At 46.7% G+C, this 21,379-nt stretch overlaps 1 protein-coding gene and 1 non-coding gene across 4 annotated transcripts; both read right to left on the bottom strand.

Annotated features, from left to right (window-relative positions):
- Positions 1–13,299: 13,299 nt before the first annotated feature.
- Positions 13,300–13,452, bottom strand: LOC147423819 (5.8S ribosomal RNA). The gene has a single exon (XR_015186708.1). It is a non-coding gene; the product is annotated as a 5.8S ribosomal RNA (ribosomal RNA).
- Positions 13,453–13,933: 481 nt separating this feature from the next.
- On the bottom strand, positions 13,934–18,089 carry LOC147423818 (uncharacterized). 3 transcript variants are annotated; one of them, XM_086502117.1, is made up of 3 exons: positions 16,925–18,089; positions 14,752–14,854; positions 13,934–14,197 (listed from the first exon to the last, which is right to left on the bottom strand). In XM_086502117.1, the coding sequence occupies exons 1-3, from the start codon at positions 16,992–16,994 to the stop codon at positions 14,170–14,172; spliced, it is 201 nt and encodes a 66-aa protein (XP_086358243.1). In that variant the 5' UTR covers positions 16,995–18,089; the 3' UTR covers positions 13,934–14,169. The 3 variants fall into 3 exon arrangements, with proteins under 3 accessions (XP_086358243.1, XP_086358242.1, XP_086358241.1); XM_086502116.1 differs by having other exon boundaries at positions 13,934–14,312; positions 16,925–18,088; XM_086502115.1 differs by having other exon boundaries at positions 13,934–14,210; positions 16,925–18,083.
- Between the last annotated feature and the right edge of the window lie 3,290 nt (positions 18,090–21,379).

The following is a 21,379-nucleotide window of genomic DNA, read 5'->3' as shown; positions in this document are numbered from 1 at the left end:
TCCTAGTTCGCATACCATAACTAGGTGGTGCCCCTATCTTGTTTGGGTTTGGTTGTGGGTTTGTTGTGTTGTTGTGCTTGTGGTTGCCCCAGCCCCAATTGAGAAGCACGGGAGCCTTGAGGGGTGTTTAGAGGTCGCCTTTCTTGTTGCCCGCCCCGGACCGCCTCACTACCTATGAAATTTTTTGTAGGTGGGAGTCTAGGTGGCACCTCTCTCCCTCTCTCTCTCTCTGTCTCTCTCTCTCATGCGTGCACGTGCTGACACAGACATAGCACGTCTAGTTGAAATTGAAAATGGCATGATATTCAGCTTAGACACATTTTTCCCGAACACTAAACCCCCACCTACAAAATTTTGAGGAATTTAGTGTAAATTGGTGTAAAAACCTTCAAATTTATTCAATTTACCTTTGAAATTTCTCATGGGTAGGTTTGCCAAGTTATTAGAAAAAAGGTTTTTTTTTAGCACTAGATCTGGGTGGGAAGCAGTGTTGGGGAAAAATGTGTAGGTTTGCCAAGTTATTAGGAAAAAGTTTTTTTTTTTAGCATTGGATCTAGGTGGGAAACAATGTTGGGGAAAATGTGTCTCAGTTTAATATCGTGTAGTTTTCAATTTCAAAAATTCCGGTTGAGGGCAAAGGGAAAAGGAGAAATTCCGTCCCAAAATATAGTCGAAAATATGTAAAAACCCAAAAAAATAACCTAATTTCTAAAATTTCCTCTTCGCAAATGCAAGTAAGGGAACTTTGCATGTTTGAGAAAATGGTTTTCCCCGAACACTGGTGGGAAGTCGCAACTCTTGTTAAAATTTCCTCTTCGCAAATGCAAGTAAGGGAATTTTGTATGTTTGAGAAAATGGTTTTCCCCGAACACTGGTGGGAAGTCACAACTCTTGCTCTCTCTCTCACGCGCGCACGTGCTCACTGCTGACACACATGCAGCATGTTGGATTGAAGGTGTTGGAGCTAGGTTCCAGGAGCTCTCACGTGTGCACGTGCTGACATAGAGACGCAGCCATCTCTCTCTCTCTCTCTCTCTCTCTCTCTCTCTCTCTCTCTCTCTCTCTCTCTCTCTCTCTGTTGTCCTGTCTCGCCGTTTGCAGGGCACACAATCGGAGATTCTCCTACTGCCATGTGTCAGGGAGGGGGAACCGGAATTCCCTCCCACTTTATCTATTAGTATAGATTATAAAAAGTATAGAAAGGAGAGAGCCTTGCAAAGTATAGGTGACGCATAGATTGAACATCATTCTTCCTCTGCCTTTCCTTGCAAACGCAAATGAAAGAAAACTACAAATCAATGATTGATTTCGAGTAACTTTTTAATTGAAAGGAGGAGCTCACGTCTCGCTAGCTCTTACCAATGGGCCAACCCTATTGCCTAAAGGCATATGACACTATTCAAGGTGGTTGGGTGGGGTGGTCCAAGCTGAGTGCAAACTACTGGTTGGACTCGCTATTGGTGTTGGGCAACCAAAAAAAAAGAATAGGCTCTTGGGGGGGAGGGGGGGGGTCACTATGTATAAATTGTGTATATCACGTGCGTCCAAGGACTATTCCTAAAACTCCTTGTCTGTGAATTTTTGACAGATAAAATACACCCTTTTCCTCTTTAATCTACAATTTTTTTTCCCAATTCCATTTTATGGTACCCTTTTTATGTGAAAATGTGAGAAAATAAATAAATTCAATAACCCCTTCTCTTGCACGCACGTGATAGGGCACATTATTATTAAATGACCCCCCCCCCCCCCCCCCCCCGAGGCCGAGCTGCAACTCCTTTGTGTGACGGCAATGGGCTACTTCTCTTCACTGCTTCAGGCTACACCCCTTCGACCCGCTTAGGTGGACATGGCAAGCAACAACTCTCCCTCACTCCTCTCTCTCTCTCTCTCTCTCTCTCTCTCTCTCTCTCTCTCTCTCTCTCTCTCTCTCTCTCTCTCTCTCTCTCTAATGAGTATAGTGTGCGTAGGTCTGATATATCTTAGCTCCTTTGACTGCAATAGGTCTTTACTAAGCAAAGCAGGTGATGGGCTTCTTAGCTATGGTGATGCCAACCCCCATGACCTACTAACAGGAAAGAGGAAATATTCTTCAGCTCTTTATGAGCTTTGCCACAACCCCAAGCCAAATCAAAGAGTCTTCAGAGACCAAGAAGTGGGGACTTTCGATGCAATTTGGCCTACAAATTCATCCATAGATATACAAAAGGTCTCGGTCAAAGAGAGAGAGAGAGAGAGAGAGAGAGAGAGAGAGAGAGAGAGAGACGATTCTCGGCTGTTCTGGCTTGAGACGGTTCCCAACTGTTTAGTGCCCCTAGGCCACTAGTGGACCCGCTCCTTCACCTGCACGTCTAGCCTCTTATCTCACATCACACCTCCACTTCCCCGACTCGACATCACGCTTCCTCACATGGCCTAGCATGAAAGAGTCCCTCAATGGTAGCATCTATGCATTCGTTCTTCAACGATCAAAAACCTAGTTTCTAATGGCCGTCTCCGCTAAATAGGCTGCTACAAATTATGGTGCAAAGTCTTAGTGCCCGTATTATTGGCACAAAGCTAAGATATGGTGGCACATCGGGGGAGGGATGCCGGTTCCCCTTGTTCTCTGTCTATTAATCTTCTTCATCTCTCCTCTCTTTCTCGCCATAAAAACCTTTTTGTAGTACCATCATCATATATCGCTAGTAGGCCCTCTCAATTTTCTTTGACCTGCTTCATTAGGTGGAATCTACCAGAGATTCTGTCTTTCAGCCTCGAAGAAAACGGCGAGCGAGGCACACGTGTAATAGAGAGAGGAAGCCAGAGGCGGATATCTTTTTGTGTGGACAGGGATTATTTGGGGGCGCTCACTATTTTTCTTCTCTGCATGGCACAATCCGAGACCCGATGCATATCCTCTCTCTCTCTCTCTCTCTCTCTCTCTCTCTCTCTCTCTCTCTCTCTCTCTCTCTCTCTCTCTCTCTCTCTCTCTCTCTCTCATTTTGGTGCAAGCAAGAGGCCGATTGGATGCATTGCATCTCTATCTCTCCCCCTACGTCTCGTTTCGTTAGAGCACAGGCCCTAGCTGGAGCACATGATGTATGTAGGGTAGCGTGTAGGACAAGATGAGAGCATGAGGAGGCAAGAGCTTGCTGACAGGGCATCGTAGACAGGATGCAGATGATTACCATGGTGAAGAGGGAATTGGGAAAGGCAGACAAAATTGCTTTGCATTAGGGAGAGGGAATTGGGGTGAAAAGGGGGCGCATGGCATGTGGAAGAGAGAGAGAGAGAGAGAGAGAGAGAGAGAGAGAGAGAGAGAGAGAGAGAAAGAGAGAGAGAAAGAGAGAGAGAGAGAGAGATGGCGAGGATGAGGAGCACTGGTAGAGAGATGGAGATATTATTCCTCTGTAGGTGACACATTAGGATGAGTCGACTAAGAGGGAGAGATTGCATGTGTAAGGGAGTGGGTCGAGTCTGTCTTTTTCCCCAATGGTCATCAATGACGGTGATGCTTGGCGATCCTCTAGCTAGTGGTGTAGCCCCTTTCCCTATAGGTGGATGCTGCCCTATGCTAGAGAAGTTGCAATGCAGTAAATCGAAGGTGAAATGTTGCTACATTGAGGCGTGAAGAAGGGCCGAGCGGAGAGAATGCCTATCGTGCATTTAGCCTTGTGCAACAAGTGAACGAAGGATTTGCAGTTTGAGTCAATCAGGGCACCGCGACATGGTTTAGCAAGGCGCCAATTGGACTAGAGTTAGCACGGGCAAGAGAAGGTGGGCAGCTTCACGTCATTGCCATTTGTGGGCGAAGGCAAAGAGACAACGAATCTGACGAGATGCTCTCATGGTACTTGAGGTGAAAAGGTGGGCAAGGTACTGCGTCAAGGCAAGAGAGACAGAGCCAGAGCAGGCGACCCTATGCAAGCAGGCGACAGCTATCGAGAGTTGGGGCAACTGGGGTAGACACGTTATGGACAGGTGAATCTCTCTCTCACACACACAGGTTTGTCTGCAGGGATGGCGAACTCACTCCCTCCCGTTTGTTTGCAGGCATGAGCAAGTCCCTGTTTGTCACTCTCATTTTTGCATTGCATCGAATGTCGTCTAGATGATGTCAGCCGCTAAAGACAAGAGGTTGAGCATGTGGACTGTGGGACCTGCAAATAGGTTGCTAGGGAGAGCATTCAACAAACACCGAATACATAGGAAAGGGGGCGTTGAGGGGTTGTCACCATCTCAACAGGGCAGGAGAAGAAGGGAATGCGTGGGAACAAGAGAAGAGGGGTTCGTTTCCTTTTGCCCAGACTGTCCTCGAGGAATCTCGGTGTTTAATTAATGACTAGTATGTAAACTGCGCGTTGCTGCGGCCATAAAGGCAGGGTCTTCAATGCTTTTTTGGTGCTTAAGAATGTAACACCAGTCATAAAATCAAAGCTCCATTGTTGTCTTGTTGCGGCCATAAAGGCATGGTCTTCGATAATTTTTTTGTGCCTTAAGTATGTAACACCATGCTCCATTATTGTGTATTAAAATATTTATCTTATAGCTTAGCAAGTCTATCCATCGAACGACTTATAGTAACACCTTCACAGCAAGTAAGGATCTATGAATCATTTGATGCACTCATGTGCACCATAGGGACACCATTGATAAAGAGTGACCCTGCTCTCTCTCTCTCTCTCTCTCTCTCTCTCTCTCTCTCTCAAGCCCTCATCCATTGACCCAAATTCATATCTTTGGCTTTGACATTGGTTTCAATATTTAAAATACAATTGGCTTTGGAGTCTTTCCTTTTCTCTCCTGATTTCTTGCATCTCATCCTCCTTTTGGTATGCAAGATTGATAGTAGCGGTACACATCATCACATAACCTACAAAGAGAGGTCAACTTCGTAAGTCAACATGGTCCAAGGAGATAAGGGTCTATAGCCCCTATCAGTACAACCAATAAAGCTTCGATGAAGAGTTGAGTTGCTATGACATCCGCTTCAACATTTGGAATGCAATCTTTGAGTTCAAGACTCATCATATAGATCTTTGATGTCTCTTAGGATTGAGTGGTGACCATGCTCTCTCTCTCTCTCTCTCTCTCTCTCTCTCTCTCTCTCACAATTAGCTTTGCTTTCCCAAATCCCCATTTTGTAGAGCATGGACTGTGTGTGTGTGTGTGTGTGTGTGTGTGTGTGTGTGCGTGTGTGTGTGTGTGCGCTTGCCTGCAAGGAACATTGGTACCTCTTGATGTCTATCGGTGCATGTTTTGGTCGCATGTCATAAATTCTCACAGTGCAAGGAGAGCAAGACACATGATATTGATTTTCTTTAGTACCAGGTCTTGAGTTCAAGACTTGTGAGATCTCTTGGGATTATACCCCTCTCTCTCTCTCTCTCTCTCTCTCTCTCTCTCTCTCTCTCTCTCTACAGTATCATGTCTTGAGTTCAAGTATTGTGAGGTCTATTGGGATTGTTCCTTATGCCACTCAAAACATGACCCTAGAAACATAATATTCATATATAACTTATCAAATAGTAAACACTCCTCAATAAAGAAGCAAATTTGTGAGCTAGCTGTTGTTCTTGCTAAAGGTGCAACTAAGTAAGAAGCTACCTCATTCTAAGTGTCTTGACACCAATTAAGCCTTGGTTGTCCCTTGTTCTCAATAGCAGTCTTCATAGTCAGACCGGCTGCCACCACTTGGAGGGTCATACAACCCAGCTAGGTCCTTGTATTGCCCTTTTGTGTGATTTAGTGTAAAAACCTTCAAATTTAGTCAATTTATCTCTACTATTTCTCATATGTAAGTTTGCCAAGTTTTCGTTAAAAAAAAATAAAAAAATCGAGCACTGTGTCTGTCCAATCCTGCTAGCTAGACTTGCCTACTACTCTACTAACGGCTTCTAGCCTTGCATGCGTGACTATCCAATAGCAGTGCCCAATTTTTTTGGCTCTCCCTATCCAATGCTCGGTGCTTTGTTCTCGCACCTGGCTCCCTCTCTCAGACATACTCTCTCTCTCTCTCTCTCTCTCTCTCTCTCTCTCTCTCTCTCTCTCTCTCTCTCTCAAATTGCAGGTAGTTGGTGCATGTCTGCAACGCACGTCTTTTCTCACACACACAGAGGCGCCAGTCTCGTTGTGCGTCTCTCTCTCTCTCTCTCTCTCTCTCTCTCTCTCTCTCTCTCTCTCTCTCTCTCTCTCTCTCTCACACACACACACACACACACACACACACACACACACACACGTGGGCGAATGCTGTAGCATGTATGCCATGTGAAAAGTCTGTATCCAAAATAACTCAGTGCAAGTTCCTATTCCATTCAAAGGTGCAAATTTGTGAGAGCCAACACGTGGAGACCTTCTCCTTCGTCTAAATTTTTAAGCTCCATTATATATAGTATAGATGAGAGCTCCATCATTTTTTGAAGCTTTGGAGATATTTAATCTCACAACCAGAGGTATTTTGGGAATTTTGGAAAATTTGAAGGGCATTTTGGGAAATTATGACAAAATATGGGGGATGCTTTGAGAAATTTTCAAATTTGAGGGGTATTTTGGAAATTTCAACAAATTAGAGGGGTATTTTGGTAATTTTCCCTATAATATAATAGATCCAAAGTCTCTCTCTCTCTCTCTCTCTCTCTCTCTCTCTCTCATTCTCTCATACACACTCACACACACAGCCTTCGAAGAGTCGAAGACTCTCTTTCTCACACTGTCAGGGTGCGGTGGATAATGATTAATGAGTAACCAAGTGGATTTTCTCTGTGTGTGTGTGTGTGTGTGTGTGTGTGTGTGTGTGTGTGTGTGCGCAATGGCCAGTCGCTTCTCTCTTTGACACAATGGACACACCGACGGACAGCTCTGCAGACTTGACTCCTGTCAAGCTCGCTTAAAACACTTAATAATGGCGCAGTTCAAACACACACAGACACAGACACAAACGGACATGCACGTGCGGGACTGTCTGTGTGCGTGGAGGTTCGCATACACACACTGTGACACACAGACAGTCCCACACGTGCTCTCTCTCTCTCTCTCTCTCTCTCTCACACACACACACACACACACACACACATCGAATGACGTGTAGGGAAACGGCTGTGCATCGGGGAAGATGAAAGTGCCGCATGAATACTTGCACCACCTTGCCTGCAGCGCACCAACAGCAGATGCGCTCTCTCTCTCTCTCTTACACACAGCACAGACACGCGCAGGAGTAGCTGCTATAAGAAAGAAAGTTCAAGTGCAGATTCCAGAGGTCGCCGACTCGTGGAATGATGATGGAATCAAATTCAAAAACTGCTCTCTCGTCTACACTCGACACGTGGAGGCCTTCTCCATCCTCAAAAAAATTAAGCTCCATTATATATGTATAGAAGTATGTCCTACAATATCTTTTTCATTAGTTTTTAAGGAATCTCAGCGATGCCATTTGAAAAACTAAAAGAAAAGGATTCCAGTGGAAAGGGATTTTGAGCGAAAAAGGGCAAAAAATCTATCTGCAAAATTGCAATAGCCTCTCTCTCTCTCTCTCTCTCTCTCTCTCTCTCTCTCTCTCTGAACTGTGCGTGCACATGCGACTTCTTGAGGCAGCTCAGAGGAGAAGAATGTTATGGAGATGCTTCTTAAAGAAGGAAGGGAAATAAAAATAGCCAAGTGGCAAGGCTAATTATCGCAGGCAGATGGCAAGTGCCAGTAGTGCAGAACAACAGGCAGGAGCAACATCAACGGCGACACAGAGAGAGAGAGAGAGAGAGAGAGAGAGAGAGAGAGAGAGAGAGAGAGATTGACTGTCTCCGTCATCTGTGTTGTTGGGTGATGGCGATCGTGTGAGGTAGAGCGAGACACAGAGAGAGAGTTGGGCGGGCCCATGAAAGAGAGGCTGGTCTACGGTGATGCTGCCCTCTGCCCTAGCCGGAGGTGGAGGAAAGTGCCGAGACTTGGGGAGGGCGAAGAGTGGAGAGACTGGATGCGCATGTCGAAAGTGCCGAGAGGTGCAGGAAAGCGCCGAGAGCTGGGGAGGGTGCAGAGTTGGGAACGAAGGGGGTGAGAGAGGGAACAGAGGCAGCGAGTGAGAGTACTGACATAGGCATGCGTAGGCTCTGGCTGGCCATCTACTGCCCATATCTATTCTTTGCTTTCAGGCTCAATCCGGGGATGGCAAGGGAGATAGAGGAACCGAAGAGGGTGGCGGAGAGGGAGACGGTGTCGAGAAAGGCACTGTTGAAGGAGCAAAATGCAGCAACCGCCCAATGCCAATGAGGTTGCCGTGTGTCCGACCTTCATGGGATTGTCCTAGTTTTTGAACCTTAGAAACCTTAGAGATAGAGGGAATTGTCCTAGTTTTTGAACCTTAGAAACCTTAGAGATAGAGGGAATCTTAGAAACAAATTAATGAAGAACTTTAGAAAAGACCCAAAAATAGTATGTCCCTACAAATTATCTTCCTTATGGAGTTTCTTTTCTGGCCATTTGGATTCCTTTTTTTTTTTTTTCCAGAAATCACATTAGTGAGTGGATAGTATTAAGAACATCAGAAATATACACCAACCTCGAGCTCAGACCGAGCCTTGAGGGTCAAAGGATTACAAGTTGTTTGCTTTTCTGGCCCTTTGGATTCCTCTAACTTGGATACATGCTCACGCTTGTGTGTCTCTGGATATGTGGATAAAATATATAGTTGAGCTTCCCATTTTGTATGTCTATGCATGTATACTGTTGAAAGGGTGCGCACATGTACTCTCAATGCAGTGCCGCTTGGAAATAAAGAAGCTACTGCACGGACCACTTTGCGCACACAAGATTCCTCTCTACAGGATAATCTCTCTCTCACCCTCAAGCTTCCCCCTTGAAACTCGAACCGCAGCGTCCAACTATGTGCAAAATCCTACTATTACACATGTGCCGCAACAGCTTGCCACGTCAGCTTCCCTTCCTGCTACAGTTGGCTTTTAGCTGCATGTGCGCAGCTCTTGAGGTTGTTTTAACATCTCCGATTGAAATTGTATACGCTAGATCTCAAGAGAGAGAGACTTCAAACTTCACCACACATCATGTACTCATTGGGGCATAAATTTTTGCATTCACTTTTTGTGGGTGAACTATTGCTGATGTTAGGAGGTGGCACCCCATGAAGTTCCTTTTGGTTGTGAAGAGGCTCCACAAAATTACTTAAATATGGTCAAGGAGCAGCTATTTGTAATGTGCCCCCATGAAGTTTGTCTTGGCCAAAACTGACGTAAAAAAAGCGACGCAAGCTGGCCTAACGCTAGTTGTGATTTATGCACTTATTGTGGTTTGGATGTGTGGTGGTATCAAATTTTTTTTTACCGCATTTGAGTGTATGTGTCATGCTAGTTTAGTTGTTGTCCTATCTCTTGATCCAATTTCATGTTTTCTTTTATGTGCTTATCCATCAAGCCAACCTCTAGATCACCCATAAACGAGCACATGTAACTTTATTTGAAAGATTCCCTCATTAATCTGGGAACTAGTACATCAGGCGGGCCCGCCTCTCTCTCTCTCTCTCTCTCTCTCTCTCTCTCTCTCTCTCTGCGTCATTGTGCTCCTGGAGCTGCAGGCCACACCGGCCGCTTGAAGGACGTTTGATGCGTGGCAAGGAGGGGGAACCAGAATTCCATCTCCCATTATCCTTAGTATAGATGCCCTATCAGTTTTTCTAGCATTATTTTAAGCTCACACTCCAACACAGTACATGTCATCTTTCTCGTCGTCCTATACTATACTACTGGGTCTATGTTAAAATACTTCATTAATTAAACACCGAGATTCATCCAGGGCAGGCTGAGCAAAAGAAAACGAACCCCTCTCCTCCTGTTCCCACGCATTCCCTTCTTCTCCTGCCCTGCTCCAATGGTGACCACCCCTCAAAGCCCCCTTTCCTGTGTATTCGGTGTTGCTGAATGCTCTCCCTAGCAACCTATTCGCAGGTCCCACACTTCACATGCTCAACCTCTCGTTTTTAGCGTCTGACATCATCTAGACGACATTTGATGCAATGCAAAAATGAGAGTGACAAACAGGGACTTGCTCATGCCTACAAACAAACGGGAGGGAGTGAGTTCGCCATCCCTGCAGACAAACCTATGTGTGTGAGAGAGAGATTCACTCGTCCATAACCTGTCCACCCCAGTTGCCCCAACTCTCGATAGTTGTCGCCTGCTTGCATAGGGTCGCCTGCTCTGGCTCTCTCCCTCTCCTCGACATAGTACCTTGCCGCCCTTTTCACCTCAAGTACCATGAGAGCATCTTGTCAGATTCGTTGTCTCTTTGCCTTTGCCCACAGATGGCAACGACGTGAAGCTGCCCACCTTCTCTTGCCCGTGCTAACTCTAGTCCAATTGGCGCCCTGCTAAACCATGTCGCGGTACCCTGATTGACTCAAACTACAAATCCCTCATTCACTTGTTGCACAAGGCTAACTGCACGATACGCATTCTCTCCGCTCGGCCCTTCTTCACCCCTCAATGTAGCAACATTTCACCTTCGATTTACTGCATTGCAACTTCTAGAGCATAGGGCAGCATCCACCCATAGGGAAAGGGGCTACACCACTAGCTAGAGGATCGCCAAGCATCACCGCCATTGATGACCAGTAGGGAAAAAGACAGACTCGACCCACTCCCTTACACATGCAATCTCTCCCTCTCATTCGGCTCATCCTGATGTGTCACCTACAGAAGAATAATATCTCCATCTCTCTATAAGTGCTCCTCGTCCTCGCCATCTCTCTCTCTCTCTCTCTCTCTCTCTCTCTCTCTCTCTCTCTCTCTCTCTCTCTCTCTTCCTTCTACATGCCATGCGGCCCCTTTTCACCCCAATTAATCACCCTCATGCAAAGGAATTATGTCTCCCTTTCACAATTCCCTCTTCACCATGGTAATCATCTCATCCTGTCTATGATGCCCTGTCAGCAAGCTCTTGCCTCCTCATGCTCGCGACGGCATCGGCAGACCGACAAAAGCCCGCTCTTGTCCCGCCTCACCAACCCACGCTGACCAGCGCCCCGCGTCGAGCGGCAGACCAACTCTCGCCGTTCCACATCCGACCGGGGCGCACCCGCGGCCTCCATTCGCTTCCCCCCCAACAATTTCAAGCACTTTTTAACTCTCTTTTCAAAGTCCTTTTCATCTTTCCCTCGCGGTACTTGTTCGCTATTGGTCTCTTGCCCGTATTTAGCCTTGGATGGAATCTACCACCCACTTAGGGCTGCATTCCCAACGACTCGTCGACGGCACCTTGTGGAGCGACTGGGTCCGAGCTCGACAGGTCTCTCACCCTCTCTGACGCCCCTTTCCAGGGGACTTGGGCTCGGTCCGTCGCAAAGGACGCCTCTCCACACTACAATTCGCATGGCGGGGCCGCAGGATTCTCAAGCTGAGCTCTTTCCGGTTCGCTCGCCCCTACTAGGGAAATCCTGGTTAGTTTCTTTTCCTCCGCTTAGTGATATGCTTAAACTCAGCGGGTATCCTTGCCCGATCTAAGGTCTGTGCATTCGTTTTCGGGCCTCGGCGGCGGAAGGGGGGGACGGGCGCTCGTCCCCTCCCTCCCCCCCCCCCCCGCTCCTCGGCCACGGAGCCCTTTCTCGACACAACGGCACCGGCGTCTACAATGCCCTGTCAGCAAGCTCTTGCCTCCTCATGATCGTGATGACATCGGCGGGCCGGCGAAAGCCCACTCTTGTCCCGCCGCACCAGCCCACGCTGACCAGCGCCGCGTGTCGAGCAGCGGACCAGCTCTCGCCGTTCCGCATCCGACCGGGGCGCACCCCGCGGACTCCATTCGCTTCCCTCCCAGCAATTTCAAGCACTTTTTAACTCTCTTTTCATAGTCCTTTTCATATTTCCTTGTGGTACTTGTTCGCTATTCGTCTCTTGCCCGTATTTAGCCCTGGATGGAATCTACCACCCACTTAGGGTTGCATTCCCAAACAGCCCGACTCGTCGACGACGCCTCGTGGAGCAATAGGGTCCGAGCTCGACAAGGCTTTCACCCTCTCTGACGCCCCTTTCCAGGGGGCTTGGGCCCGATCCGTTGCAGAGGACCCCTCTCCAGACTACAATTCGTATGGCGGGGCCGCAGGATTCTCAAGCTGAGCTCTTTCCGGTTCGCTCGCCCCTACTAGGGAAATCCTGGTTAGTTTCTTTTCCTCCGCTTAGTGATATGCTTAAACTCAGCGGGTAGCCTTGCCCGATCTAAGGTCTGTGCATTCGTTTTCGGGCCTCGGCGGCGGAAGGGGGGGACGGGCGCTCGTCCCCTCCCCCCCCCCCCCCCCCCGCACCTCGGCCACATAGCCCTTTCTCGACACAGCGGCACCGACGTCTACGATGCCCTGTCAGCAAGCTCTTGCCTCCTCATGCTCGCGACGGCATCAGCGGGCCGACTAAAGCCCGCTCTTGTCCCGCCGCACCAGCCCACGCTGACCAGCGCTCCGCGTGGAGCGGCGGACTAGCTCTCGCCGTTCCGCATCCGATCGGGGCGCACCCGCGGCCTCCATTCACTTCCCTCCCAGCAATTTCAAGCACTTTTTAACTCTCTTTTCAAAGTCCTTTTCATCTTTCCCTCGCGTTTCATCTTTTCCTCGCGGTACTTGTTCGCTATTGGTCTCTTGCCCGTATTTATCCTTGGATGGAATCTACCACCCACTTAGGGCTGCATTCCCAAACAGCCCGACTCGTCGACGGCGCCTCGTGGAGCAATAGGGTCCGAGCTCGACGCGGCTCTCACCCTCTCTGACACCCCTTTCCAGGGGACTTGGGTCCGGTCCGTCGTAGAGGACGCCTCTCCAGACTACAATTCGCATGGCGGGGCCGCACAATTCTCAAGCTCGGCTCTTTCCGGTTCGCTCGCCGCTACTAGGGAAATCCTGGTTAGTTTCTTTTCCTCTGCTTGGTGATATGCTTAAACTCAGCAGGTAGCCTTGCCGGATCTGAGGTCCGTGCGTTTGTTTTCGGGCCTCGGCGGAAGGGGGGACAGGCGCTCGTCCCCTCCCTCCCCCCCCCCGCTCCTCGGCCACGGAGCCCTTTCTCGACACAACGGCACCGGCCACACTGCGTCCGCAGAAGCCGATCCCCGCAGAGGGCGTACCTCGTACTCGGGAAGCGTAACCACCCTTGTGACGGGGGTCATCGCACGGTGCCATCGATGCATTTCAGCCGACCGCGGCGACGCGCTCGCCCCTCGGCTGTCGCCCCCGCGAGGGGGGCGACACGTTGGGGGCGGCGCGCTCGGACGGCCATCCCCGCCGCACCCCCCCCGGGAGCGGGATGGGGAGAGGTGTCGGCGTGGGGGTCGTGTGGACTCTCAGGCAGACATGCCCTTGGACGAAACGCAGGTGCAAGTTGCGTTCAAAGACTCGATGAGTCGCGAAATTTATCAATTCACACTACGTATCACATTTCGCTACGTTGTTCATCGTTGCAAGAGCCAAGATATCCGTTGCTGAAAGTCGTTTGCTTTACGTGATTCGCAGCTCTCTCATCCTCTCCTACACGCTACCCTACATACATCGTGTGCTCCAGCTAGGGCCTGCGCTCTAACGAAACGAGACGTAGGGGGAGAGACAGAGATGCAATGCATCCAATCGGCGTCTTGCTTGCAACAAAGCGTCTTGCTTGCAACAAAATGAGAGAGAGAGAGAGAGGATATGCATCTGGTTTTGGACCGTGACCTGCAGAGAAGAAAAACAATGAGCGTCCCCAAATAATCCCTTTCCATACAAAAAGATAGCCACCTCTGGCTTCCTCTCTCTATTACACGTGTGCCTCGCTTGCCTTTTTCTTTGAGGCTCAAGGACTGAATCTCTACTAGATTCCACCTAATGAAGCATGTCAAAGAAAATTGAGAGGGCCTTTTTCACTTGAAATCTTTAGCTACCAATTATATGCAAGGGCATCCAAGATATAGAGAAAACCAATCACTACAGACAGTCACGATAAGCTTTTGATACCAAGTTGAGTGATCAGGGTATTAGATATTTGAGAAAAAGTGCGTCGACCATACTAAGCTTCATCCTTCATTATGCATTGGCGATTTGCATCTATTTAACACTACCATTCTCTTCCAATTTTGTTTCGATCCTTTGCAAAACTGTTGAATTAGAACCTGTGAAGCTTGGTGCCTTGGCTATTGATTGCGAGGCCAGTGCACTTTGCAACAGCAACAATACTATGCTCCTGGAGATATAGCTCGCTTGCTGCAAAGACAAACTATAGGAACAAACATGAAAGTGCAGCATGACAAAATTCTCTCTCTCTTTCTGTCTCTAAAATCTTGAAGAAACACACCATGTCTTTGTGATTCTTCTATTCCTGCTCCATATAAACATGGCTCATTGGTCATCTAACTAGTACTGAAAACTCTCTCTCTCTCTCTCTCTCTCTCACACACACACACACACACACACACACATGCACACTCACACACAAAGCCAACACAATAGGCAAAACATGGCTGATTGGTCATCTAATTTGTACTTAAAACTCACTCTCTCTCTCTCTCTCTCTCTCTCTCTCTCTCTCACACACACACACACACACACACACACACATGCACACTCACACAGCCAACACAGGAGGCCAAAATGAAAAGAGAGAGTTTTGCCCTGCCTCTTGCATCAACTTTGTGTGTGTGTGTGTGAGAGAGAGAGAGAGAGAGAGAGATAGAGAGAGAGAGAGAGTGTGTGTGTGTGTGTGTGTGTGTGTGTGTGTGAGAGAGAGAGAGAGAGAGAGAGAGAGAGAGATAACTCACAGTTGTGTAAATGAGCATTTGGGCATGCAAAGTAGCAGGAAGCTTTGGTAACCATCACGCATGGGTGCGCGTGCACACACCGCGAACCTTGGACGGTCGAGGTCTGCAAGTAATCACACTTGAATAAATGTTTATGGAGCTTTGGATTACTACTTGATTCATAGCCGTTGCAAGGGGCGATGATGCTCTAGAAGAATCCTGGCCATGCCTGAAAGAGGCCCTCCATAATAGAGTAAATAGATAATAGATTGAGTACTAGTCACATTGTGCACATTCTATGCTATAAATGTGATTAAAACATGATGCATTTATAGACAAATGCATCAGAGGAGCTACCGTTATTCTCTCCTAATTAAAAAAAACGTGCACTCCTTTTCATTAGCGTCGGGAACTCCAAGTTAAGAGCTGAAGTTGAGCTGCCAGTGCTGAAAGGGCTTTTTTTTTTTCCAAAACTCACAATAGTGAGTGAATTATATTAATCAACCCAAAAAATTACAATGTTTTGTCATGCTCATGTTGAGCCATGACATCCTCCAGTGACCATAATTACATCGACAACGATCCCAACCAACTCGCCCCCTTATCCTTGATACAAAAGGTTCATTATCATGTTCTTCTTAGATCTTTTAAATACCGATAGCCAAGTCTAAACCATGTCGCGGTGCCCTGATTGACTCAAACTACAAATCCCTCATTCACTTGTTGCACAAGGCTAACTGCACGATAGGCATTCTCTCCGCTCGACCCTTCTTCACGCCTCAATGTAGCAACATTTCACCTTCGCTTTATTGCATTGTAACTTCTCTAGCATAGGGCATCATCCACCCATAGGGAAAGGGGCTACACCACTAGCTAGAGGATTTCCAAGCATCACTGCCATTGATGACCAGTGAGGAAAAAGACAGACTCAACCCACTCCCTTACACATGCAATCTCTCCCTCTCAATCGGCTCATCCTAATGTGTCACCTGCAGAGGAATAATATCTCCATCTCTCTACCAGTGCTCCTCGTCCACACCATGTCTCTCTCTCTCTCTCTCTCTCTCTCTCTCTCTCATGCCATGCACCCCCTTTTCACCCCAATTAATCACCCTTATGCAAAGCAGTTCCGTCTCCCTTTCGCAATTCACTCTTCATCATGGTAATCATCTCCATCCTGTCTATGATGCCCTGTCAGCAAGCTCTTGCCTCCTCACGCTCTCATCCTCTCCTACACGCTACCCTACATACATCATGTGCTCCAGCTAGGGCCTGCGCTCTAACGAAACGAGACGCAGGAGGGGAGAGACATAGATGCAACGCATCCAATCCGCCTCTTGTTTGCAGCAAAATGAGAGAGAGAGAGAGAGAGAGAGAGAGAGAGGATATGCATCGGGTCTCGGATCGTGCCCTGCAGAGAAGAAAAACAGTGAGCGCACCCAAATAATCCCTGTCCACACAAAAAGATATCTGCCTCTGGCTTTCTCTCTCTATTACACATGTGCCTCGCTTGCCTTTTTCTTCGAGGCTCAAAGACGGAATCTCTGCTAGATTCCACCTAATGAAGTAGGTCAAAGAAAATTGAGAGGGAGTACTAGCAACATCATAGAATTATACAATAAAAAAAGGGGGTTTTACATTCCATTTTGGAAAAAAAAAAACTAAAAACAATAGGGCATTTTATTCATTCAAACATGTTTTAAAAAAAGGGTTTTTTAAATACTTTTCGAATGCAAGTTAGATAGGTGGTTCTCAATAGTGCACCCCTCGAGGGTGCAATCACCAGTTCTTTTCTTTGAATCAAGTTAAAATAGTCTAGAGCTCCCTTGCCACAACCATGTTGTTGCAAGGCCTTTCAACCGATTGTATTCCAAAGAGGATATTCATAATGATCTTTTGTGCTTTTGTGAACACACCATATTTACCAAAGCACCCCAATGCAATGACATCCCTTGACCAGCAATCTCATCGTGAATTCTGTGACCCATGTCAACATCTTGCATAAGGCTTGTTGCATCTGGTTAAAACAGCCCAAAGCTTCCTTTGCCACAGACATGTTGGGACATATCTTGTAATCAATGCATTCCAAGAAATGAGAGGCATTGGCCAAGTGTGTGCGTGTGTGTGTGTGTGCGTGCGCGCGAGAGAGAGAGAGAGAGAGAGAGAGAGAGAGAGAGAGAGAGAGAGAAATTACCATAGGAAAAAATCTTCTCCACATGTGACTCCATGCTGGTGCAGAGGTGTGTAAGCAGGGGCCGGTTCATTCTCGACTGAATCGCAAAAAGATGACCTACCAAGCAGCAAGCATGGCTCGTATATTTGGTGCGCGACCATTTTTACATGGCTATTTGGGTTGCAACAATTTCTAATTTGGATCCATGTGGACATGCTCACAAGCCTGGAAGCCAAAATTAAGTGTAGTGTTTCCCGTGTAATAACTTGTGGGATGGTGATCTATACTAGTCTAGGGAGGGATTCCAACTCCCCCTGCCACGTGACGCGAGCTGCTTGATCTGGCCAGTGTGCTCTGAAATCGGCGTGCAGAGAGAGAGAGAGAGAGAGAGGGGAAAGGCGGCAGGCCTCCGTGAAGAGAGAGAAAGACAAGGGTAAGGGTAGATGCCAAGTTTCGAAGAAGAATTCGAAGAGGGCGCCGTGAGGGAAAGGCCGAGCTTATCAGAGGGTAGTGGCCGACCACTAACAAGAAGGGAGAGCTCTGAAACAAGCTCACAGATTGCTGCAGGAGGGAGTCTCCAAGCAAGAGGGGTGGTCTCCATGCTCAACCATGTCATTAATAGAAGGGGTGGCGGGTTGTCGGCCATGAGCAGAGCAAGAGGAAAAGAGAGCACTACAGTTCGGTGGTGCTATTGCATGTGTAGAAGGTGAGTACTTCACGGGAGGCCAGGTCTTGGGGCCGGTTGGTGCTGAGAGAAAGGAAGGGAGAGCGTTGGTGAACAAAAGAGATGCAGAAGAACATCATTGCCGGGAGCTACAGGCTGCAAGAGAAGAAGGGGGTGACCATGAGAATCAAGCCGAGTGCAATAAGAAGTAGCGCAAGGAATTGAAAAGCAAGGTAGGGCTGGTTGGTGGTGGCGAGAAAGGAGCCCAGAAATGAAGGGCGCAAGCTGCCAAGAAGAGAGGGCATAATATTTTTTTAAAACAAAGTGCTGCCTTTGATTGTTGCGAGCAGAACTACGTCAAGGAAATCAAAGAAGCTGGGCGTCCTCAGCTTGACACGGCCATCAAGCAGCGCACCCGATGCGGGCATCCTTAATCATTGATGCTCAATTTGCTCTCTTCGGTCATTTTGGCCTGTTGAAGACGTTTAATATGACATTTCATTTCATTTTTCACTCACTCTCTCTCTCTCTCTCTCTCTCACACACACACACAAAGGCACACAGATCCCTTTGATTTTTTTCACAGACATATCTCTCTCTCTCTCTCTCTCTCTCTCTCTCTCTCTCTCTCAGCGCCTCGATGCGGGCATCCTCAATCATTGATGTTCATTTTATCTTTTATTTTACTTCATTTTATTTTGTGTCCAAACATTGCATTAGATCCACCAAGATTGTATTGATTTGCTCTCATCGGTCATTTTGGCCTTTTGAAGACGGTTAAGATCCTCCAAGATTGTATCAATTTGCTCTCTTCGGTCATTTTGGCTTGTTGAAGATGTTTAATATGACATTTCATTTCATTTCTCATTCTCTCTCTCTATCTCTCTCTCTCTCTCTCTCTCTCTTAGACATACACACACACACACACAAAGGCACGTAGGTTCCTTTGGTTTTTTTCAATGACATTTGAAATTCTCTCCCTCTCACGAACAGTGCCCGATGTCGAACATCCTCGGACATTAATGTTCATTTTAGCTTTTATTTTACTTCATCTTATTTTGTACTTAGACATTGTATTAGATCCACCAAGATAGTATCAGTTTGCTCTCATAGGTCATTTTGGCCTTTTGCAAATATAACGACAGAAGAGTGAACCTATGGAAGCAACAAAACATGCACTCTCTTTATAAGGTACTCTGTCCCCGGGTTAAAGAGGCTGCTATCGGCACGACCCTTATGCAAACAAGGTTGCCTGCAATAGATTGAAATGATATATTAACATCTTCAAAAGGCCAAAGTGACCTATGAGACGAAAGAGTTTACAAATGGTCAATCTGCAATGTTTGTGTAAAAGACTAAAAAACTGAAAACTCAAAAATTGCAACTGAATTGAGCTAAAGTGAAATGGAATGAAATGAAAGGTTGAGATGCTGGAATCAAGATCCTCCTCCTATGATATCCAACATCAGTCTTTGGTGAAGCTCATGAATGTCCTCCTCAGTGAGTACTCAGACTGGGCGTCTCCCATGTTGTGCCAGAATAGTCCGGACCCTCTGATGCTGCTTCCACCGATGTCACGATGATCCTTGCAATCGTAAGCGTATGGATCTCCCAATCTCAGTGGCCCTGTCAGTCAGTGTACCTCTAGTACAGGTGGACTCTGAAGTCTGCTGTGATGCCTACTCATTTGAATGCCGCGTATGTAGTCTAAAGAAATCAGTGATCTCCCTCTGTGAGTGTCTCCTACTGTCTGGTCTCCTAGAGAGGCTCTCCCTATGTCTTCGCAGCTCCATTAAAAATAGTCCAAGGCATCTCTGATTCTGGTATCTCATAACTTTGGCCAATGGTCCAAAACCCTCTCTGAATAGGCAGTGGAAGCAAGGGGTTTGAGGGTAAGAGGGGCCATGTTGCCGCCGAAGGCGGTGCCATTTTCTAGTATACATGATAGGAATTTCCCCACTTTCTCACTTGAGTTGTCAATACGAACTAGCCACCACCTACTAGTGGGTGTCCAATAAATTTCATGCCATGCAATTCAAGCATGTGATGATAATTATACTTTCGCTCATTTACGTATTTTCACTTTTATGATTTAAGGAACTACCCAAAAAAAAAGTTCGCTGGGAATTGATAATTACTCTCTAAAATGTTATGGTAGATGGTGGTGCAAGAGTGAATATCATGTCAGAGTTGTAGGCCACTCGGGTAAAGTTAGGGTTGAGCATGATAGCTGCACCATTCGGGTAGATCTGATAGTGGCACAACCCAAAGGTCTGGTAGGCTTTGTGATGATGAAGGTGGGTGGTGTGAAATTCCTAGCAAAAATGATGTGGGTAGCCTCTGGCTCAAGACAACAAGGGTCTTTCACAATTGGCAAACCAATGAACTACCTGTCCAATTGGGGGAAAAGGCAGTAGTGGTTCCAACCAATATAGTTGGGTAACCAAGAACGATTAGACCTAAAGAAGTATATTATACAAAATCCATAAAAGAGTAAGAGAGCTCAAGGCTATAAACAATTTTCCAATGGCAACCTTGGATTTAAATCACTCATTGCTGGTTTGAAGTTGTCGGATGGTCGCCATAGATCCCGCTCATTTCACAAATAGCAAGGGAAGCATGGATTTGGAAACCCCATATTAAACGAAAGAAGATGACGAGACATCAAAAGAAGAACTAGACGAGCTAGAAGAGATTGAGCTAAGAACGTAGGAAAACCCATAGTCATTCAAAATCAATAAAAAGTTTCTATCTGAGTTCAAAGAGAAACTGATTAACCTAATTAAAGAATATAAAGATGTACATGTGTGTCATGATACAGATATGAAGGGTATTGATTTTGTTGTTATTTGCATAAAATCCCTTTAAAGATAAATGCCAAAGCCATCAGAATACAAAAGCACAATCCCAACTATGCAGTGAAGGTAAAGGAGAAAATCGATAGTTTACTCTAGGCAAGATTCATTGCTTAGTTAGAGAGCAATGACTAGCTATTTGCTATTGTGGTGGTTCTTAAGAAGAATGAAAAAATGTATGTATGTGCTGATTTGAGGAAACTAAACAACCAAGCTATCAAGGATCAAGGATCAAGGATCGTTTACCATTTTTGGCTTTCTAAAAGAAGCCTTAGAGGAGAGTTGAGTTACGCATACTTTCAATGTTTTCGGTGATGATTGAAACTTAGCTTAAATGTGATTTTGGTTTTAAAATATCAAATGGATCTTTTTATTTTACCTTTCATTTCACATCCCCACATGTCTTGACTTTTTTTTTTTGCCCTCTATTGCTTTAGAATGTTAAAGTGAAGCTTCACCTTGAAGGTGAATGATTCTAGTAAATTCTATACACACACATTTTAACGAGTTCTTTTTATATCACCTTTCATTTCACACCTCACATGGCTTGACTTTTCATGTATTATATAGCTTAATTTCAACCAATGTTCCAAAAAGTAACGGAGTTGGGAGCATTCATGTATTTGGTGTTGCCCTTAAGCCATTGTAATGCTCCTACAACATTGTGGCGTGCCATGATGTAAATTTTTAAAGACCCACCCATGGCCTCTCCCAGACCAAGGCAAAGTTCCCTCGCCTCTCTTGTACCGTGCCAGGCTGATCCACGGATCACACTCTGCTTGCGACCCATCCAGCTCCTCCTCCTCGCACCGTTCCCTCCGGCCTGGGCATCCTGGATGAAACGACGCCCCACTCTCTACAGCAATCTCCCTCTCTCTCTCTCTCTCTCTCTCTCTCTCTCTCTCTCTCTCTCTCTCGATGTCATGGTGCAAGTTCGCACTGACACCGCATGTGGAA

This window comes from Adiantum capillus-veneris, chromosome 26, assembly GCF_014529385.1.
Source record: "Adiantum capillus-veneris isolate H3 chromosome 26, ASM1452938v2, whole genome shotgun sequence".
Classification (NCBI taxonomy): Eukaryota; Viridiplantae; Streptophyta; class Polypodiopsida; order Polypodiales; family Pteridaceae; genus Adiantum; species Adiantum capillus-veneris.
Note: the sequence above shows the minus strand (reverse complement) of the source record. Positions and strands in the feature narration are given on the sequence as shown.

What these genes read in the sequence shown, in the direction of transcription:
- LOC147423818 (XM_086502115.1), bottom strand. Translation starts at nt 16,994, where the DNA reads ATGAACCGGCCCCTGCTTACACACCTCTGCACCAGCATGGAGTCACAT. An exon ending in GGAGAAGATTTTTTCCTATG is followed by an intron (nt 14,855 to 16,924) that starts GTAATTTCTCTC and finishes GATTACTTGCAG; the next exon opens with ACCTCGACCGTCCAAGGTTC. An exon ending in AAATGCTCATTTACACAACT is followed by an intron (nt 14,211 to 14,751) that starts GTGAGTTATCTC and finishes TTGTTCCTATAG; the next exon opens with TTTGTCTTTGCAGCAAGCGA.